General features: G+C 37.2%; 1 protein-coding gene across 3 annotated transcripts in view; it reads left to right on the top strand.

The window, feature by feature from the left end:
• Positions 1-21,184, top strand: part of SPATS2 (spermatogenesis associated serine rich 2) — a 137,645-nt gene that overhangs the window by 79,733 nt on the left and 36,728 nt on the right. For all 3 annotated transcript variants that reach the window (XM_060113609.1, XM_060113610.1, XM_060113611.1), the window contains exons 3-5: positions 15,517-15,596; positions 19,464-19,572; positions 20,704-20,753. In XM_060113609.1, the coding sequence (XP_059969592.1) occupies positions 15,517-15,596; positions 19,464-19,572; positions 20,704-20,753 (239 nt within the window). The remainder of the gene's footprint in view (positions 1-15,516; positions 15,597-19,463; positions 19,573-20,703; positions 20,754-21,184) is intronic.

The following is a 21,184-nucleotide window of genomic DNA, read 5'->3' as shown; positions in this document are numbered from 1 at the left end:
ATTTGCTGTGTCAGATATTAAGACACCATAAAGCTACAGTAATTAAGACTATATAGGATAGGGACTTCCATGGTGGTCCAGTGGGTAAAACTCCGTGCTCCCAATGCAGGGGGCCCGGGTTTGATCCCTGGTCGGGGAACTAGATCCCACATGCATGCCACAACTAAGAAGTCCGCATGCTGAAACTAAAGATCCCACATGCCGCAACTAAAGATCCCACATGCCGCAATGAAGACCTGGCACAGCCCAGATAGATAGATAGATAGATAGATAGATAATAAAAAAAGACTATGTGGGATAGCCTTAAGATAGAATTATAGACAAATGAAACATAGAGCCTAGAAACAGATCTATTCATATATGGAGTTTTATTCATTTAAAAGGTAATACTGAAGAGCATTGAGGAAAGGATGATGTTTTTTCTGTTAGTTCTGAGACATTTAGAAATCCATGTGGAAAAAATATATAACTCTTGTTCCTTACTTTACTGCGTACCTATAAATCAATTCCAAGGTTTAGGTTATAGACCCAAATGTGAATGACAAGATAACAAAGCTCATAAATGACAATTTAGAAGAATATCTTTGGGCTTCCCTGGTGGTACAGTGGTTAGGAATCTGCCTGCCAGTGCAGGGGACATGGGTTTGAGACCTGGTCCGGGAGGATCCCACATGCCGTGGAGCACCTAAGCCTGTGCACCACAACTACTGAGCCTGCGCTCTAGAGCCCACGGGCCACAACTACTGAGCCCACGTGCAACAACTACTGAAGCCCATGTGCCTAGAGCCCATGCTCTGCAGCAAGAGAGGCCACCGCAATGAGAAGTCCATGCACTGCAACGAAGAGTAACCCCAACTCGCCACAACTGGAGAAACCCACGTGCGGCAACGAAGACCCAGTGCAACCAAAAACAAACAAACAAACAAATAAATAAACGTATTAAAAAGAAGAATATCTTCAAGACCTAAGAATAAGAAAAACTTTTTTTGTTGTTGTTGTTTTTACTTTTTTCCTTAATAGCATTTTTTAAGTGTTTTAATAGACTATTTTTTAGAGCAGTTGTAGATTTACAGCAAAATTGAGCAGAAGGTACAGAGATTTCTCATATGCCTCCTGCCCCTACACATATATAGCCTCCCCCATTTTCAACATCCTTCACCAGAGTAACACATTTGTTAAAACTGATGAACCTATACCGACACATCATTATCACCGAAATTCCATAGTTTACATTAGTATTCACTCTTGGTGTTACACATTCTTTGGGTTTGGACAAATGTACGATCACATATATCTACTATTATTGTATCATTCAGGGTAGTTTAACTGTCCTAAAAATCTTCTGTGTTCTGCTTATTCATCTTTCATTCCCCTCACCTCTGGCAACCACTTATCTTTTTACTATCTCCATAGTTTTGCCTTATCCAGAGTGTCATATAAGTGGAATCATACAGTATGTAACCTTTTCAGATTGCCTTCTTTCACTTAGTAATATGTGTTTAAGATTCCTCTGTGTCTTTTCGTGGCTTATTAGCTCATTCCTTTTTAGCATTGGCTAATATTCCATTGCCTGAATGTATCACAGTTTATCCATTTACCTACTGAAATACATCTTGGTTGCTTCCAATTTTTGATAGTCATAAGTAAAGCTGCTCTAAACATCCACGTGCAGGTTTTTCTGTAGGAATAAGTTTTCAGCTTCTTTGGGTAAATACTAAGGATTGCAATTGCGGAATCATAGGGTGAGAGGATCCTTAGTTTTGTAAGTGCCAAATTGTCTTCCAAAGATGACTGTACCATTTTGCATTCCCACCAGCGATGAATGAGGGTTCCTATCGCTCCACGTCCTTGCCAGCTTTGGTGTTGTCAGTATTCTGGATTTTGGGCTATTCTAAGAGATGTGTAGTGGTTCTCATTTTAATTTGCATTTCCCTAATGACACATGATGTGGCACATCTTTCTTTTTTTTTTTTTTTTTTTGGGCGGTACGCGGGCCTCTCACCGTTGCGGCCTCTCCCGTTGCAGAGCACAGGCTCCAGAAGCGCAGGCTCAGCGGCCATAGCTCATGGGCCCAGCCGCTCCGCGTCATGTGGGATCTTCCCAGGCCGGGGCACGAACCCGCATCCCCTGCATCGGCAGGAGGACTCTCAACCACTGCGCCACCAGGGAAGCCCTGGCACATCTTTCATATGCTTATTTGCCATCTATATATCTCCTTTGGTGAGGTGTTTATTAAGGTCATTGGCCCATTTTTTAATTGTGTTGTTTCTTATTGTTGAGTTTTAAGAGTTCTTTGTAATTTTGAGTCTTTTGCAAATATTTTCTCCCAGGCTGTGGCTTGTCTTTCATTCTCTTGACAGTGTCTTCTGCAGAGCAGTTTTTAATTTTAATGAAGTCCAGCTTATCAAGTCTTTTTTCATGGATTGTACCTTTGGTGTTATATTTAAAAAGTCATTGCCAAACCCAAGGTCATCTAAATTTTCTCCTAAGTTATTGTCTAGAAGTTTTACAGTTTTGCATTACAGTTGGGTCTGTGATCCATTCTAAGTTAATTTTTGTGAAGGGTATAAAGTCTGTGTCTAGATTCATTTTTTGGCATGTGGATGTCCAGTGGTTCCAGCACCATGTGTTGAAAAGACTGTCTTTGGTCCATTGTATGCCTTTGTTCCTTTGTCAAAGATCAGTGGACTATAATTCATATATATGGGTCTATTTCTGGACTCTCTGTTCTGTTCCATTGATCATTTTGTCTATTTTTTTTCACCAATACTACACTGTCTTGATTGCTGTAGCTTTATAGTGTGTCTTGGAGTTGGTTAGTATCAGTTTTTGAGCATTTTTCTCTTTCATATTATTGTGTAGGCTATTCTGTGTCTTTTGCTTCTCCACAGAAACTTTAGAATCAGTTTGTCAATATTCACAAGATAAATTGCTGGGATTTTGATTGGGTTTGCATTTAATCTGTAGACCTAGACCAAATTGGGAAGAACTGAAATCTTGACAATGTTGAATCTTCCTATCCATGAACATAGAATATCTCTCCATTTATTTAGTTCTTTTATTTCTTTCCTCAGAGGTTTGTAGTGTGTAGTTTTCCTCATATATATCTTATACATACTTTGTTAGATTTATACCTAAATATTTTTTTGGTATGCTAATGTAAATGGTATTGTATTTTTTATTTCAAATTTCACTTGTTCATTGCAGTTATATATTAACCTTGTATCCTGCAACCTTGCTATAATCACTTATTCCAGTTTTTAATAACATTTCAAAATTTTTATTCTAGAAATTTAAAATTTTTTGTATAAAAGGTAGAGAAAATAGTACAATGAACTCCCATAAACCCATAACTCAGGTCCATAATTAACAACATGTGTCCACCCCCAGTGGATTATTTCTAAGCAAGTTTTTTTTTTTAATTTATTTTTTGTCTGTGTTGGGTCTTCGTTGCTGCACGCACACTTTCTCTAGTTGCAGTGAGTGGGGGCTACTCTTTGTTGCGGTGCGTGGGCTTCTCATTGTGGTGGCTTCTCTTGTTGCAGAGCACGGGCTCCAGGTGCGCAGGCTTCAGTAGTTGCAGCACGCAAGCTCAGTAGTTGTGGCACACGGGCCCTAGAATGCCGGCTCAGTAGTTGTGACACATGGGCTTAGTTGCTCTGAGGCATGTGGGATCTTCCCAGACCAGGGATTGAACCTGTGTCCCCTGCATTGGCAGGCGGATTCTTAACCACTGTGCCACCAGGGAAGTCCCTCGAAGCAAGTTTTTGACATCATCTCAGGGAAGGACTTTTTAAATAGATATAAAAATCACTAACCAAAAGAGAAAAGAATTAATGTCAATGTATTATTACATTAAAATTTAAAACTTCTATTTATCAAAAGGCACAGTCAAGAGAGTAAAAAGGCAAGTCACAGAGAAGAAATTTGCACCATGTTTAAATGATAGAAAACTACTACAGATCAATAAGAAAAAGACAATTTTCCCTCCAAAAACTGGGCAAGAGTAGGCATGTCAGGAAAGAGAGTATTAAAATGGCTAATAACATATATAAAGGCACTGAGTCTCTTTAGAAATGAATGAAATGCAAATTGAAACCAGTAGTAGTGAGATACTACTACTCTTGCACTAGAAAGGCTAAAATTAAAAAGAATAACAGTGCCAAGAGTGTGAGTATGTGGAGCAGTAGAAACTTTTAAAAACTGCTAGTGGAAGATTAAATTTGTGCAGCTACTTTGAAAACCTTTTTGATGTTATGTATTAAAACTGAAGATATGCATACCCTATGACTTAACTTCTGTTCCTGGGTATACTCAAGAGAAATGCATTTCCAGGTACACCAAGAGACTTGTACAAGAATATTCAAAACAGTGTTGATTGTATTGTCCCAAAACTGGAAGCGACCCACTTGTCCATCACTAGCAGAATAGATAAACAGACCATAGCATACTCATACAATGAAATACTTTTAGCAAAGAAAATGAACAAACTACATTTACTTGGAAGAACACGCATGATCTTACAGTGTTGAGCAAAACAAGCCATGCACCAAAAATAAAATATGTACAGAATTATTCCTTTTAAAAGTAAAACTATACCCTAATATTTAGTCAAATGTGCTTAGGGGGTGTCAACTATAAAGAAAAGAAGTTTGGAGCGTGGTTACCTTTGGCAGATGGTAGGAGATAATGATGAAGGGGGTCATAAGGAGGACTTCTGGGGTACTAGCGTTTTGTTTCTTAACTGGGGTAATAGTATTTGGGTGTTTATTTTGTGGTAAATGATCAAGCTGTAATACTTTTATGTGTGTGTGCACTGTAAATGCACATACACATAAAGTATTCCATTCTATAATTGTAATTTCATACATAATAATTCCATATATTTCACAATAAAATTTTTTTTAAAAGACATTTCATTAAGGCAGAATGGGTTTAAAGAAGTGTGCTATTTAGGTAGCATGTTTCTTACATTCACAAGTGTAATGCTTAAAAGCTAGTGTCCACTTTGTGATAATTGTAACAACTATTTAGAAATAGAAATATTTATAATCAAAGTAGATTATTGATCCATAAGTCAGTTTAAGAAAGAAAAGCTGACAGATTTAATTCTTATTTGCATGAAGGTTAATGAATGAAGAGTGACAGATTTTGCAGTGCTGTGTATTATGAGAAAAGTCATCGTTTTGTTGGAGACAGAAGCATGCAATTAGGATTGCCTTGTTCATTTCTGTACTTTGAAGCAAGGGGGATGAGATTGGGCGGAGAGGGAAGACAGTCACTGTTTTACAGTGCTAGAAGGAACATCCAAAACAAAGTCTTTTATAATGACAAACAGAATATCTCTCAGATCTAAACTGAAATTAGTTCTACCACATATGAAATGAAATGCAGTTTAAAAAAAAATTGCTCCTCCTTACTCTCCTTCAGATTCTCAGGAATTCTGCCAACTAGTGTGCACTGATTTAGTATTTGAAGGTTTGTTTTACTTTTAAATATCACAGTTCATAAGTGTTTTAATTTTTTTGACTTATGAAATTGAGTTTCTTTCCTGGATTAGCTGGCAGAATTTTTGAGAATCTGAAAGACGATGAGGAATAGGAAAGAATTTAAAAAACAAAAATAAAAACCTATGCATTCAACTCACCCAGTGCACGAAATAAGCCCAGAACTATGGTATACATTGTAAGGACATCCAAGAGTAATGATCCCATAAAATAGAAGATCCATTAAACAGAGAAATATTAGTGAAACCTAAAAAGAAGGTTTGACTTGTAAGAGACTGAATATAGGCCCTTAGCAGTGGAAAGTATGTTTTTCTTCAGACTTAATGTTTTTCTTCAGACTCAGCTCACACAGAGGCATATTAGAAGACTTGATTTATTCACAGACTGACTTTCTGCTTTTTAGATTATCTAGTTTCCTTGATTCTCCCCCTGCCACCCCCGTTTTTACTGGCTGTTCATCTTTTAGCCACATCACAATTTATTTCTTCCTTTCACAAAAGACTGGGAGAGATTAACAAGTAGAAAGGTAAAACTCAGTCAGTCCTTCTCACTGCTTGGAAATAAAGAAGGACTTAACTAGATATTTTACTTTTTATTCTATTTTAGTGCTACATTCCTTAAAAAAAGCCTGAAAGTTGGTTGTAAACAGATATCAAAATAATCATCATAATTGATGTGGCTTCATAATTTTCTAAGTAACTATTTGAATTCATGTAATCCCTGGAACTACATACAAAGTTTTGCATATAAAACATTAACTCAGAGATAATCTAGAATCAGCAGATAACATGTACTGATCTTAGTAATTAAGGATTTGAGTTCTTTATTTTAAAAAAAATCACAGTTTTTAAGTGCTTTAAATTTTTTTGACTTATGAAATTGAGTTTCTTTTTTGAAACAGCTGGCAGAATTCTGAGAATTTGAAGGATAATATGGAGTAGGAAATAATTTTTTTTAATTATGCATTTTATTTCACATGTGGGAGAACTAATTTCAGACTAATGAGAGATGGCATTGAGACAGAAGTTTGGCATTAAAATCAATATCATTGTCTCCTGGCTATTCTCTAGAACACATTACTAAGAAAGTTTTGAAACGTGGACTGAATTTCCTATCTACCATTCAACCATCGAACCTTTTAAATAATGAGACACTCAAGAACTTTTGGAACTTAAAAAATAGAAGCTTATTCTGTTGCATCTGCTTGAAACCTGGGAAAATCTATTGGTGAGAGTAAAGTAGGATTTAATTGCTTGCATAATAAAAACCGTGACTTCCCATCAAGCTCTGCCTTGAAAAATCAGAACTTATTCTAGATGTTAGGAAATTTCCCAGTGTAAGCGCTTTGTCTATAAAAAGAGGCACAACATACTTCAGAATGTAGCTGAGGAGCAAAGGAGCAAAGTAAAGAAAAAATTTAATCAGCTCTTAAGACTAGATGACAAGGGAATTCCCTGGTGGTCCAGTGGTTAGGACTCTGCGCTTTCACTGTCGAGGGCACAGATTCAGTCCCTGGTTGGGGAACTAAGATCCCACAAGCTGCACAGTGCGACCAGAAAAAGAAAAAAGACTAGATGACAAGTGAAAGCAGAAGTAACAGGAAGATAAAAGGCTGCTTTCTTTCATTGAAGACCCACTTAGCAGATTGACTGGTAGTTGAAGTGTGGATTTTTCTGGACACTGAAGCCACATTAGTCATCCGAAATGGCTAGGAAGACCAATCGATGAGACTCCTTACAACCTACTAAGAGGATTGGCAACTAGGATGGAGGTTTCTTAAATAACTTTTAAACAACTAAACATATAAAAGTGCTAGCATTTCAGAAAGCTACAATAGTATACTATAGTAGAATTACTTAAAGCAAACTAGAAATCTTACAAAATGGCATTTTGACATAGTTGCCTTTCTAAATTTCTCATCTCTGATTTGCTTCCCTTTTAAGCCTGATTCCCCTTTATTTACACATATCCCCCCCTTTTTAAATAAGTATCTTATTTCTTACCAAAACAGTCATAATTCTTCTAAGCTTAGAAAGTAAATTGACAGAAGAGAGAATTACCACCTAGGAAACTGAAGTTGGTGGCATCTTCAGTTTTGAAGTTGTAAATACACTCTAGGCTTTAGCTAGTAGTGCCTGTGACAATAACTTTCTTTTCCTTGCACTCACATTTGTGCAACATAACACCTGTCCCTATGTTTGCCATTAGTGCACATGAAGAAACTGAACTCCACTTGTAATTTTAAGGGTGATTTATATGTGGGTTATTCTCAAAATTGGCATGAGAAAAAGCAATTGCAAGAGACTAGTTATCTTCTTTTAGGTGGTTGAGTACTGGCTGTGTTCAGTCTAAAGGAGAACTTCAGATTGTTTAATTGTTCATGAGATACTACTTCTGGCACTTAGCCTCTGCTTTTGAGTTTGCTTTTTTTTAATTTTTAAAAGGAAGTTGATACAGTTTGAGAAAATATGACAAGTGATCATCACACTTGTTAGGTTATCTGTATGTCTAGGGTTCTTCACCTCTGGGCTTACCTGCATTTAATTGGCTCTTAACTGTATGGCCTGTCTTTGGCCATGGTGAAATGTGAATAATTTTGTTATCCAACTTGTTTCATGTATGTATGAGGAAGATCAGTGAGTAATAACAAAAATCTGAGATCCTTAGAAGAAAGGTGATATACCACCTTTTTGTTAAAATAATGGCAACTTGAGAACTAGTATATTTGACGAGTTATGGCACTTTGTGTATAGCATAAAACTTGGACTCTGTCCTCGATTCTGCAGTAGGTTTCTTACTGTATAAGTTTGGGTAAAGAATAGTACCATGACTGACTTTTCTCATCATTGTAAAGTGAAGAGAAGGTATTCTGGAAGGGATTATATTTCCACCTTTCTCCTCACTTGTCAGATTGGATAATATAATAATTTGCCATCATGTCAATTAAAAAAAATACATAAACAGTCTAAAACCATAAGTTTTTAGTTGTTAAATTCAAAGACACAAATGCATTAGCCCCTGTAAGAATCCTTAGACTTACTCCATGTCTGGGTTGAGCCCCCTCTATGCTTCTCTCTACTGTAAGCAGCCTGGAATTTGGGGGAACAGACTTTTCCATGAAGGAAACAATCTTCTCATTGATAATCAGATTGAATTCACTTTAGTACTTTCAAAGAGCCTTACTGTGCCTTAATAATATTAGCTCTGCTAAATATTTTTAGGTAGGACCCTAAATAGTAAAGCTTTCAACAATCTCCACCTTGGGCTTCCCTGGTGGCTCAGTGGTTAAGAATCTGCCTGCCATTGCAGGGGACAGGGGTTCGAGCCCTGGTCTGGGAAAGTCCCACATGCTGTGGAGCAGCTAAGCCTGTGGGCCACAACTACTGAGCCTGCGCTCTAGAACCCGCGAGCCAAAACTACTGAGCCCACGTGCCACAACTACTGAAGCCCGTGTGCCTAGAGCCTGTGCTCCGCAACAAGAGAAGCTACCGCGATGAGAAGCCCATGCAGCGCAACAAAGAGTAGCCCCGCTCACCACAACTAGAGAAAGCCCACACGCAGCAATGAAGACACAATGCAGCCAAAAAAAAAAAAAATCTCTACCTCAAAATAGTGTTATGGTGGGCATCTAGTATATGTATTTAGTACTGTGCAATTTAATAAGCTATGCATAGTTGCTATCATTATTAGAGAGATTGTTTATTTTTACTGGTCTCTTGCACTAGACTATAAAACTCAGAGCAGGAACCATAGACGTCTTGTTTGCTAATGTATCCTCAATGCCTAGCTTGGCTCATGGTAGGTGCTTACCAAATATTTTTTGCAGAGATTAATTTGGAATCTCAGTAAGGGATCCTTACATTTAAAATTTTACATTAGAAAACAATGCTATTTTCTTTTCTTAACATTCTCTATAATTAGAACTGAAATTTTTTAAAATTGTGATAAAATTTACATGACATAAAATTTACTATTTTAACCATATTTAAGTGTGCAGTTCAGTGGCGTATTTTCACACTGCCATGCAACCATCACCACTGTCCATCTCCACACTTTTCCAACTTGCAAAACTGAAACTCTGTTATCTATTCAACAAGATCTTGCTTTCCCCCTTCCTCCCCAGCCCATAGCAACCACCATTCTACTTTCCCTTCTTTTAATTTCACTCTCTAGTCACCTCATATGAGTGGAATCATATAGTATTTGTCCTTTTGTAACTGGCTTAATTCACTTAGCATAGTATCTTCAATATCTTTTTGAAGCTTCATCCATGTTGTAGCATGTGTAAGAATTTCGTTCCTTTTTAATGCTGAATAATATTCCATTGTGTATATATATACACACCACATTTTCTTTATCCATTCATCTGATGATGGACACTTTGTTTCTTCTACCTTTTGGCTATGGTGAATAATGCTGGTATGAACATGGGTATACAAATATTGGATTGGCCAAAAAGTTCGTTCGGTTTTAAGTAAAACTAAAAGACACATTTTTCATCTTCACCAAGAATTTTATTGAACAATGTATTCACTAGCCGCATGAACTTTTTGGCCAACCCAATATTTGTTCAAGTTGCTGCTTTCAGTTTTTTGTGTGTATACCCAGACGTGGAATTGCTGTATCATATGATAATTCTACCTTTAATTATTGTATTTAAGGAGCCACCATGTAGCTTTCCACAGCAGCTATACCATTTTACATTCTGTACATGAAAAGGTGCTTAACATCACTAATCAGGAAAATGCACTCAAAACCATAATGCGATATCACCTCACACCTGTTAGAATGGTTATTATCAAAAAGACAAGAAACAACAAGTGTTGGCCAGGATGTGGAAAAAAGGGAACTCTGTACACTGTTGGTGGGAATGTAAATTGGTGCAGCCACTATGGAAAACGTATGGAGGTTCCTCAAAATATTAAATATAGAACTACCATATGATCCAGCAATACCACTTCTGGACATTTATCCAAAGAAAGCAAAAACATTAACTCGAAAAGACACATGTACCCCCATGTTCATTGTGGCATGATTTACAATAGTCAAGATATGGAAACAACCTAAGTGTCTATTGATGGATGAGTGGATAAAGAAAATGTGGTGTATATATACAATGGAATATTATTCAGCCATAAAAAAGAAAATCTTGCCATTTGTGACAACATGGATGGACCTTGAGGACATTATGCTAAGTGAAATAAGTCAGTGAAAGACAAACCATATGATCTCACATACATGTGGGATCTAAAATTTGAAAATAAAAGAGCTCATAGATACAGGGAACAGATTGGTGGTTACCAAAGATGGGGGGTGGGGGGAGGACCAAATGGGTAAAGGGGGTCAAAGGGTACAAACTTCCAGTTATAAAATAAATAAGTCCTGGGAATGTAATGTACAGCATGGTGACTATAGTTAATAATACCGTATTGCTTGTTTGAAAGTTGCTGAGAGAGTGTATCTTAAAAGTTCTTATAAGAAAAAAATTCTAACTATGTATGGTGATGGATGTTAACTAGACTTACTGTGGTGATCATTTCACAATATATACAAATATCAAATCCTTATGCTATATACCTGAAACTACATAATATAAAGTTACATATATGTCAATTACACCTCAATTTAAAAAGAAATTTGCTCAAGTCTGGTTTGATATATGTGATAGATATTTCTATGTTATTCTCATTGAAATAACTTTTGCCTGATTTTTGAAGCCAGTGAAAAGAATAACAAAGTCTGCAATATTTACAGATATGTCAGTGATCCTGTAAATAGCATACTTTTTCCAAAATGTTCCTAAATCTGTGCTATTTGAAATAATTCCAAGAAACCTGTGAGATGGTTCCTGATAGAATGAAATAAATGATAATAAGAAAGCTCAGTGTCAAGGCTTCCTCATATCCTTTATGAATCTTGCCTGAGTATAGTATTTAACTTCATTTTTTTTTCTTTAAAAATTTATTTCTGATAGAGTATACATGACCTTCTATCATAGAGTAGTTATAAAAGGATGAGATCCTGCCTTATTTCCTACCAATGGAATTAAGTAAATCTTAGGCTTTCTTTGCACGAAAAAATAAGAGAATTGTTAAATCACTAAATGTTGTTGGTGGGAATTAAAAATGACTTTCCCTATCATGTTGAGAGACACTTAAGCTCCAGTTCATCGAAGCAGGGTTTTGAATCTACTTGAGCTGTTGGTTTAAGTAAAAAGAGGCAATATTAGCTGGTGAGTAGACAAGTTAAGATGTTAAATTATTGCTGCCCTTTTTGGCAAACTCATGATTTAGAATATAAATACAAAATGGGCATTTGTGCCCTGGGAGGCTGACTTGTACAGACTACAGGTCAGACTACAGGTTTCTTGCCCTTGGGCTTCTGGTTGAGTTTGGCTATTGGGCAGCATAGACAGGAGACCAGAGGCAAGGAGGAGAGTGAGGTAGGAGTATCTGTTCCCCCACTCTTTCCCTGAAGGGTCACTGTGGGCTTACTGTGTCCTTTGACTAAAGGACTATTATCCTATGGCTGTCTCCACACCAGATGAAACAAAGATGAAAGAGCCTGCTCTCGCTGGGTTCCAGTAATTGCTCCCTCCTTACCTTCTTTAAAACCTCCAGTAGCAATATACGTTGCTATTATTAGCCAAGGAGTACTGTGCTCTGTCTTGTGGTTTCCCTACTCCCTACCAGCACCTTCGAAAATAGTCCCTTCATTAAACTCTCTTCAGATTTCCCAGTCTAAGTGTGCTGTTTGTTTCCTGCTGGGATCCTGACTGAAATAACTGCTTTATGTATTTTTTTAACATCTTTAATTGGAGTATCATTGCTTTACAATGGTGTGTTAGTTTCTGCTTTATAACAAAGTGAATCAGCTATACATATACATATATCCCCATATCTCCTCCCTCTTGCGTCTCCCTCCCACCCTCCCTATCCTACCCCTCTAGGTGGTCACTAAGCACTGAGCTGATCTCCCTGTGCTATGTGGCTGCTTCCCACTAGCTATCTGTTTTACATTTGGTCACATATATATGTCCATGCCACTTTCTCACTTCGTCCCAGCTTACCCTTCCCCCTCCCCATGTCCTCAAGTCCATTCTCTACATCTGCATCTTTATTCCTGTCCTGCCCCTAGGTTCTTATGCTTTATGTATTTTTAATCATTATCCCAACTGGTATGCCAAATAAACCCTAATAATACTTATGCTAATTTGAGGGGGCAGTAACTGAAGGTGTTTGCAGAACTACCCTTTGTTTTCCTTGCACTTGGTTTCATCTAGCATGTTGTTAAAGGAAAAAAAATAAAAAGTGTTAGATGATGTAGAAATTAGAAATACCAATAGTTCATTTAAATATAGATTCCAAAATGCTGTTTTACCTTAAGTATCCCCTCTTTTCCCTAAAAGAGATGGCTGGTTTGATTCCTTGATAAGATTACTGATGTCCTTTGTTTCATCTCAGTGCTCATTAATGTGTCTTTGGGAGAGAGTACAGTTGACCCTTGAACAACATGGGGGTTAGGGGTGCTGACCCATGAGTGCAGTGGAAAATCCTTACAATTGGGCCTCAGTGTCCACAGTTCTGCATCTATGGATCCAACCAACCGCAGATTGTGTAGTACTGTAGTATTTACTGTTGAAAAAAATCTGTGTATAAGTAGCCCCAGGCAGTTCAAACCCATGTTGTTCAAGGGTCATCTGTACTTAAAACTGTCAGGTTATATCATCTGGATAACCTAAAGCAATTCTGAGAAGGTTGCTGGGTAGTATTTTGTCTATATAAGATTTTTATCCGTACTGTGTCTCTTTTCAATTAATAAAGATAATTGGGAGTTAACCATATTATGTCGTCATCTGGAAAACTCAGGCTTTGAATACTGAGTTTGTGTAAATGTGACCTGATTTTTCATTCGGGGAACCATCATGATACTGCCAATATTACAGAGGTTAAATCTAACTTAATTCACAGTTCAATGGTAATTGGCAAACATAGTTTCTCTTTGAATGACATAGGCTCTATTCATATCCTCTTTTCCACTCTTAGTACCAAAATATTGTTATCATTCTAACTTATAAATTATCAGTCTTCCACAGCAACTAGGAGGTATTTTAAAACACAGGATAACAACTGAGCTGTAAAAGAGGCTTTAATTAACTGGGACAAAGTGAGAGAGTGGCATGTACATATGTACACTACCAAATGTAAAACTGATAGCTAGTGGGAAGCAGCCCCATAGCACAGGGAGATCAGCTCGGTGCTTTCTGAACACCTAGAGAGGTGGGATAGGGAGGGAGGGAGGGAGACACAAGAGGGAAGGGATATGGGGATATATGTATATGTATAGATGATTTGCTTTGTTATAAAGCAGAAACTAACACACCATTGTAAAGCAGTTATACTCTAATAAAGATGTTAAAAATATTAAAAATTAAAAAAAACCATCTGAAATAATAGTAAAAGAATTTGGAAAGTGCACTAGAATATTACTGTATTTTTTATACCCCCATCTTATTCCGTTCAGACTGCTGTAACAAAATACCACAGACTGGGTAGCTTATAAACAACAGAAATTTACTTCTCACAGTTCTAGAGGCTGGAAATCTGAGATCAGAGTGCCACCATGGTCTGATGAGGGCCTTCTTCTGGGTTTCAGACTTCCCATTGTGTCCTCACTTGGTGGCAGGGGCTAGAGAGCTCTGTAGAATCTTTTTTATAAGAGGACTTATCCTGGGACTTCCCTGGTGGTCCAGTGGTTAAGAATCCGCTTTCCAATGCAGGGGACGTGGGTTCAAACCCTGGTCGGAGAACTAAGATCCCACGTGCCGTGGGGCAGCTAAGCCCACGCGCCACAACTACTGAACCCTCACACTCTGGAGCCCGTACTCCGCAAGGAAGAGCCCACTGCAGCCACATAAGTAAATAAAATTAAAAAAAAAAAAAGAGCACTAATCCCATTCATGAGGACTCCACTCTCCAAGGGCCTCACCTACTAATACCATCACTGTAGGATTTCATATATGAATTTGGAGGGGAGAACACAAACATTCAGACCACAGCAACCCCTCTTCTCAAAATTTCCCCTTTTACTTGCTTTGTTGAAATTCTAACCCCCAAGCTACTCCCAAATATGGTGCATGGATCTGCAATGTTGATACCGCTTGGGAGTAAAAACCTTGGGCCACACGCCAGACTCCTGAATCAGAACCTGCATTTTAACTGGAGATTTCCCCAAATGTTAAGTATACACATCAGAATTTGAGAAGCACTCTAACCATGTCCTAGGATCGCATCTCATTAGATTAAACAAAGTTGTCAAGTGTTAAAGCTGAGGTAATTTGTTGATCATATAGTCACTGGTAAAGAAACTGATTAAATTCATAGATAGCCTTTTCTTTATAAGTGCAGGGAAGCCAAACTCTTTTCTGTAATTACTTACATTGAGCTAAGTTTTCCCATTTGTGCTGGTAATGTAAACTCAGGTACATTGCTTTATCAAGTATTATATTGGGAACACAAACAAATGTGTTCACGGAGTTCATAGTCTAAGAACATGGTGTGTGTGTGTTGCAGTCTGGAAGATGGAAGGTACTTTTATGTGTTGTTATTATTAATGCCACAGAAGCTCTCATTCTCACATTTTCATATTTGTTAGTATTAAATTTTACCTTGAGGGACTATTTACTTACAACATTTTTAGAGGGTCTTCTAAATTAAGATAGGATAGTTAACAAAGATACCAAGGATTACTGGACAGTCTAATATAGGTGATGTACTTAGTGTTTTTCTCAAGCTGTGACAGTTTCTATTAAAATCAAATTAACTTTATAATTTTAATGCAAATGTAGTTACCAGTTATCTCTATAATAGAATTTGCAAAATAACAACTAACTTCTTGTTAGCTGTTTATGGGAGAAAAGCAGCTAGTATTGGCCCTTCCATTTTACGGGATGGATTATATGTTAGCTTTGGACCATGTTGAATATATTTTTTCCTTCTCATTGTTTCAGATTCATCAGGATTCATTTTTGATTTGCAGTCCAATACTGTACTGGCCCAGGGAGGAGTTTTTGAGAACATGAAAGAGAAGGTATGACTAGTTACTGTGGATAAGAAACTTGAATGTTTTGTTAAAATTTTGTTACTATAAAATCAATGGCTATACAAACTCATTAAGAAAGTGAAATTTTAAGAACAAAACTGTATGAATGCCACTGTATATCAGAGAGTAACCACCATGAAGGCTTTGAGGAATCAGAGCCTATACGTGCAATTTGCTTTGCATGTATACATATACATATATTTATTCTAAATTCTCTTGAAGACATCTTAATATTAATTAATTAATATTATAACAATATTTATATGGCTAAGTGTGTATCTCATTTAGCAACATTCTTTAAAGAACAATCTGAATAGGATCTTCCCTTTTTTTTTTTTTTAAGACAACCCAATTTTTATTTTTTTATTTTTATTTATTTATTTGGCCATGCCGGGTCTTAGTTGCAGCACGTGGGATCTTTGTTGCGGCACATGGGGTCTTTTAGTTGCAGCATGCGGACTCTTAGTTGCGGCATGCAGACTCTTAGTTGCAGCATGCATGTGGGATCTAGTTCCCTGCCCAGGGATCAAACCCAGGCCCCCTGCACTGGGAGCGTGGTGTCTTAACCACTGGACCACCAGGGAAGTCCCAGTATCTACCCTTTCACTTGAAGAGGATTTTCAAGTCCAGGAGACTTTAGAGCAAGAAGAGAAATAAATTTGCTAAGTAATATACCTTTGGAAGAAAAGGTTGTTTTTAGTAATATAACCCTTAATGAGCTATACTGAGAAAAACATTAAAAAAAAGCTTTATGTGTGTTCTCAGTCTTATTTTAAAAGTATATTGTTGATTATGGAGTCATAGATATATATTGGTTCAGTAATATAAACACTTTCACATTTTAAGTTATCAGAATTTTACCTTTATCATTGAATCTGTTATTTTTGCCTGAAGCCCATTTTCTAGTGATCAGTGCTAAGTTTTTTGCTCATTTCAAAAATGTATATTACAAATTTACCCTCTTTGTATTATAGATTATATACCTTCCCATTTGTGTGGTTTTAAACCTTATCATTTTTCAATTAAGCCTGAAACAAAAAAAGTATAGAATGGTATGAAAACAAGTGTACTAAGACTTAGGTTCTAATACAGATTCTGCTAATTACTTGAACAAGATACTTTACTTCTCTTCGTCTATAAAAGGACTTCCTTTTCAAGCAGTATGGCTGACTAGATACCCTGAAAACATTTCTAATATACAATGCTTACACATACAGAATGAAAAATAACATACATAATTTTAAATGCATAGCTGGGGAATTCCCTGGCGGTCCAGTGGTTAGGACTCTGCGCTTTCATTGCAGAGGGCCTGGGTTTGATCCCTGGTCAGGGAACTAAGATCCTGCAAGCCACATGGCACACAAAAAAAACAAAAATAAACCAAACCTTTTAATACTATATTTGAACTTTTATTATTATATATGAACTTATGTTGTAAGAAACAAAATTTCCTAGCTCTAGCCACTGAAAGGACCTAGAAATAATGACTCCCTGGTAGCAATAAACACACCTAGCTCTTAGATCTTGGTTTCTAACTACCACTTTCTACCAAAAAGAATCAGGTCTTCTTGAAAAAATAACCAGTTTCACATTGTGCAGTAAGACAAGAAATGAAAATTATAAGGATTAGAAAAGAAGAAAAAAAACTGCCGTTATTTATAGACAATACTGTTGTCTACATAGAAAAACCAAGAAAGCAACAAATTATTAGGAATAATGAAGTCATCAAAATAGCTGGATATAAAATCAATATACAAAAATGAAAACAGAATATGCAATTATTATAAAGTATTTTTAATCTCAAAAGATATAAAATACCTTAGGAATAACTGACAAAATTGGAATTCCCTGTTTTAAGGGGAAATTTGGCATTTCTAATGAAATTATAGATGCCCTACTGTTCAGGTATTCTACTAGTGGTTATATACAATAGAGGCATCCTCTCACTGTTCACAGAAGACCCTTTTGTTTTTTGTGTTTTTTTTGTTTTTTTTAACAATTTGCTAAACATTGTCATAGGCACTGAGTATTCAGCAAGTAAGCATAATAAGCATAGGAATATTTATTATAACATTTTTCATAGTAGCCAAACATTGGAAAGAACGTAAATGTCCATCAACAGGAGAATGAATAAATTGGCTATATTCATACAATGGAAATGCTATGTAGCAGTTAAATGAATAAGATGCATTTATCAACATGAAAAATAAATCTAAAAAAAATGTTACATGAAAAAACAAATTGAAGGGGGCCTCCCTGGTGGCGCAAGTGGTTGAGAGTCCGCCTGCCGATGCAGGGGATACGGGTTCGTGCCCCGGTCTGGGAGGATCCCATGTGCCGCGGGGCGGCTGGGCCCATGGGCCATGGCCGCTGGGCCTGCGCGTCCGGAGCCTGTGCTCCGCAACGGGGGAGGCCACAGCGGTGAGAGGCCCGCATACCGAAAAAAAAAAAAACAAAAAACAAATTGAATATAGACATGTACGATATGATACTATTTATGTAATGTAAAACAGTAATATGTATTACCTGTGGATACATACATACATCATAAAAGTACAAAAACATGTATCAAAATAACACCAAATTCAAGGTAGAGATCTCTGTGGAGAGGAGGGAAATGGGATTTAGGAGAGACTTCGTGGGCACTTCAGTTGCATATATTTTATTTTATTAAACTGGCTGTAATATAGTGAGTGTTCATTATGTTTTATATGCCTGAAATAGTTTATAATAATTTAAATTATCTTTAAGCATTATTATACAATTAAATGATATGAAGTAAATGTTTTGAAAAATGTTATACAAAAATCTGTTATTGTTGGGCTTCCCTGGTAGCACAGTGGTTGAGAGTCCGCCTGCCAATGCAGGGGACACGGGTTTGTGCCCCGGTCCGGGAAGATCCCACATGCCGCAGAGCAGCTAGGCCCGTGAGCCATGGCCACTGAGGCTGCGCGTCCGGAGCCTGTGCTCCGCAACGGGAGAGGCCACAACAGCGAGAGGCCCGCGTACCGCAAAAAAAAAAAAAAAAAAAAAAAAAAAAAATCTGTTATTGTTGGTGGTTCGTTAAACTTCCCACCTTTCTCTGTAGTTTGCTAAAAATGAGGAAATGTTGATGCTAAATTAATACCTGATACCTAAATTAAACCACCCTTTCTTGAAATAAAATCTGGCACAAATCTTCTTTTTTAATTAATTAATTAGGTTGCACTGGGTCTTAGTTGTGGCATGCGGTCTCCTTAGTTGTGACATGCGAACTCTTAGTTGCAGCAAGCATGTGGGATCTAGTTCCCTGACCAGGGATCGAACCTGGGCCCCCTGCATTGGGAGCGTGGTATCTTAACCACTGTGCCACCAGTGAAATCCCCTGGCACAAATCTGTTTCTAGAAATGTTCTGCTTTTCTAAGTTTTTGGGGGGTTTTTTGTTTGTTTGTTTGTTTTGTTTTGTTTTGTTACGCGGGCCTCTCACTGTTGTGGCCTCTCCCCTTGCGGAGCACAGGCTCCGGACGCACAGGCTCAACGGCCATGGCTCACGGGCCCAGCCGCTCCGCAGCATGTGGGATCTTCCCAGACCGGGGCACAAACCCGTGTCCCCTGCATCGGCAGGCGGACTCTCAACCACTGTGCCACCAGGGAAGCCCTGCTTTTCTAAGTTTTGAAATTAATTTTTATGTACTGTTATCACTCATCTATTAATCATTCCCAGTGAGTTGGTTGTATGTACTCACACTGACACTAAAGAGTGATATAGCTTGTTAAAAATGAAATGGTACCCTTTCTGTTATTCTCTTTATTCGGTCTCAGTTTCCAACTGACCTATTGATATTAGAATTAAATGAACTTGTCTTCTTTTCCAGATAAATGCAGTACGTGCAATAGTTCCCAATAAGAGTAACAATGAAATTATCCTGGTTTTGCAGCACTTTGATAATTGTGTGGACAAAACAGTACAAGCATTCATGGAAGGTAATCCTAGCTCAATATTTTTATAAGTTTGTATTTGTTCAAATAGAAGTTGCTTCAGCATTCTATAACGTTCATTTGGCAATCTGGTGTTTCATAGATGATATAGCAGACGCCATGATAACATAACATACCATGCCATTTTTAAAGATATCTCTTAAAGCTCCCTATTTCAGCCCTAGAAGTAATTCGTTCATAAGCTATATAATACCTGGAATAAGAGACAAGCTGAGAAGACTCCATCATTTTATTCAGAATGTTCTCTAATGGTAGTTAAGAAGAAATTAGGTGGCCATTGGTATAAGGGACTTGATTGGAGTTGGGTTTAATAAGAATTTAAGAAACAATGACAAAGTAGTGGTCCAGTAGCTCAGCCACAGATGGCAGATTCAGGGACTCAACATTCTTTTTCAGGCTCCAGTACCATTTAGTTTGGCTCTGGCAAGTGATTCAAATATATGGGTTTGAGTGTCCTTATCTACCATACAAAAAATGATAGGCTTAGCCAAACCTTCTGATTTATAGAGTTGAGGAGTGTTTTACAAACTTCTTTCCACATAACTTGTTTGGGAAAAACTGCCTAAAGCTATCGCATCATTGAACAGTGACAGCGACATCAGAATAGGTCTCCCTGTTTCTATTTTCCTGAATTTACCAGTATAGAATAAACATGTCCAAATACTGTAAGGTTTTTCTTCGTCTTCATCTGTTTTCTTTATAATGTTAGTATTTGGGTCTAGGGTAGTATACAGTTCTCTCTGAAACAGTGTAGCTAAGGTGGTGTGTAATCTTCTGGAGGAGGGAGGATACCATACTTGGGCTGAAACCAGTCATCTTTGTATGCAGTCAAAGATATATAAATAAAAGAATCTTTGAAATGGTCAGGCTACATTAGTCTCTTCTTGGAAGAACTCACTGAGGAAATTGAATGGAGACGGGGGATCCTAATGGGCAGGTATTCTAAAAGGTAAGCATGATATGATTATCTCATTACATTAGCTTAGAGACTTGAACCTTAACTTTTCCTATTGGGAACTTTGGAGATTTTCCAGCAGTTACAAAATTCAGGGACACTAATTCCTGCTTGAGCACGCATGTGGTAGGAGAAAAATATGTAATTGGTTTCTCTTACAGGTAGTGCCAGTGAAGTACTCAAAGAATGGACAGTAACAGGCAAGAAAAAGGTAAAAATGAATTAAATTTAGAAGTGTGATATCAATATTTGTATTATAAAAAAATTTAAGCTCTGCAAAAATATTTGAAAGATTTACATATGCATCTTCAGTTTACCTGGTTAAGAAAAGTTTTCTTCTATGACACTGAAACACAGCTATGTACATAGAATACCACACAGTCTCCTCCATGTGATTTTAGGCAGGAAGCAGAATGACTCTGCCATGGTGCCATTGTGGAAGGTATTAATATTATTAATATTAATATTAGGCAGGGATGAAACTAGAGAGCATGTCAAGGAAAGCAGAGGTCCTCTAGAGAAAGTGATCTAGTCCAGCAGTTTTCAACATAATTCATATCATAAGTCAGTTAAAATAGTTCAGATTTTTAGGTCAGACCACTTGTGTTGTAATCTCTGATACTAATGAGCTTTGGCTTAAAG

This window comes from Mesoplodon densirostris, chromosome 11 (genome assembly GCF_025265405.1).
Source record: "Mesoplodon densirostris isolate mMesDen1 chromosome 11, mMesDen1 primary haplotype, whole genome shotgun sequence".
In the NCBI taxonomy this organism is placed as follows: domain Eukaryota; kingdom Metazoa; phylum Chordata; class Mammalia; order Artiodactyla; family Ziphiidae; genus Mesoplodon; species Mesoplodon densirostris.
Note: the sequence above shows the minus strand (reverse complement) of the source record. Positions and strands in the feature narration are given on the sequence as shown.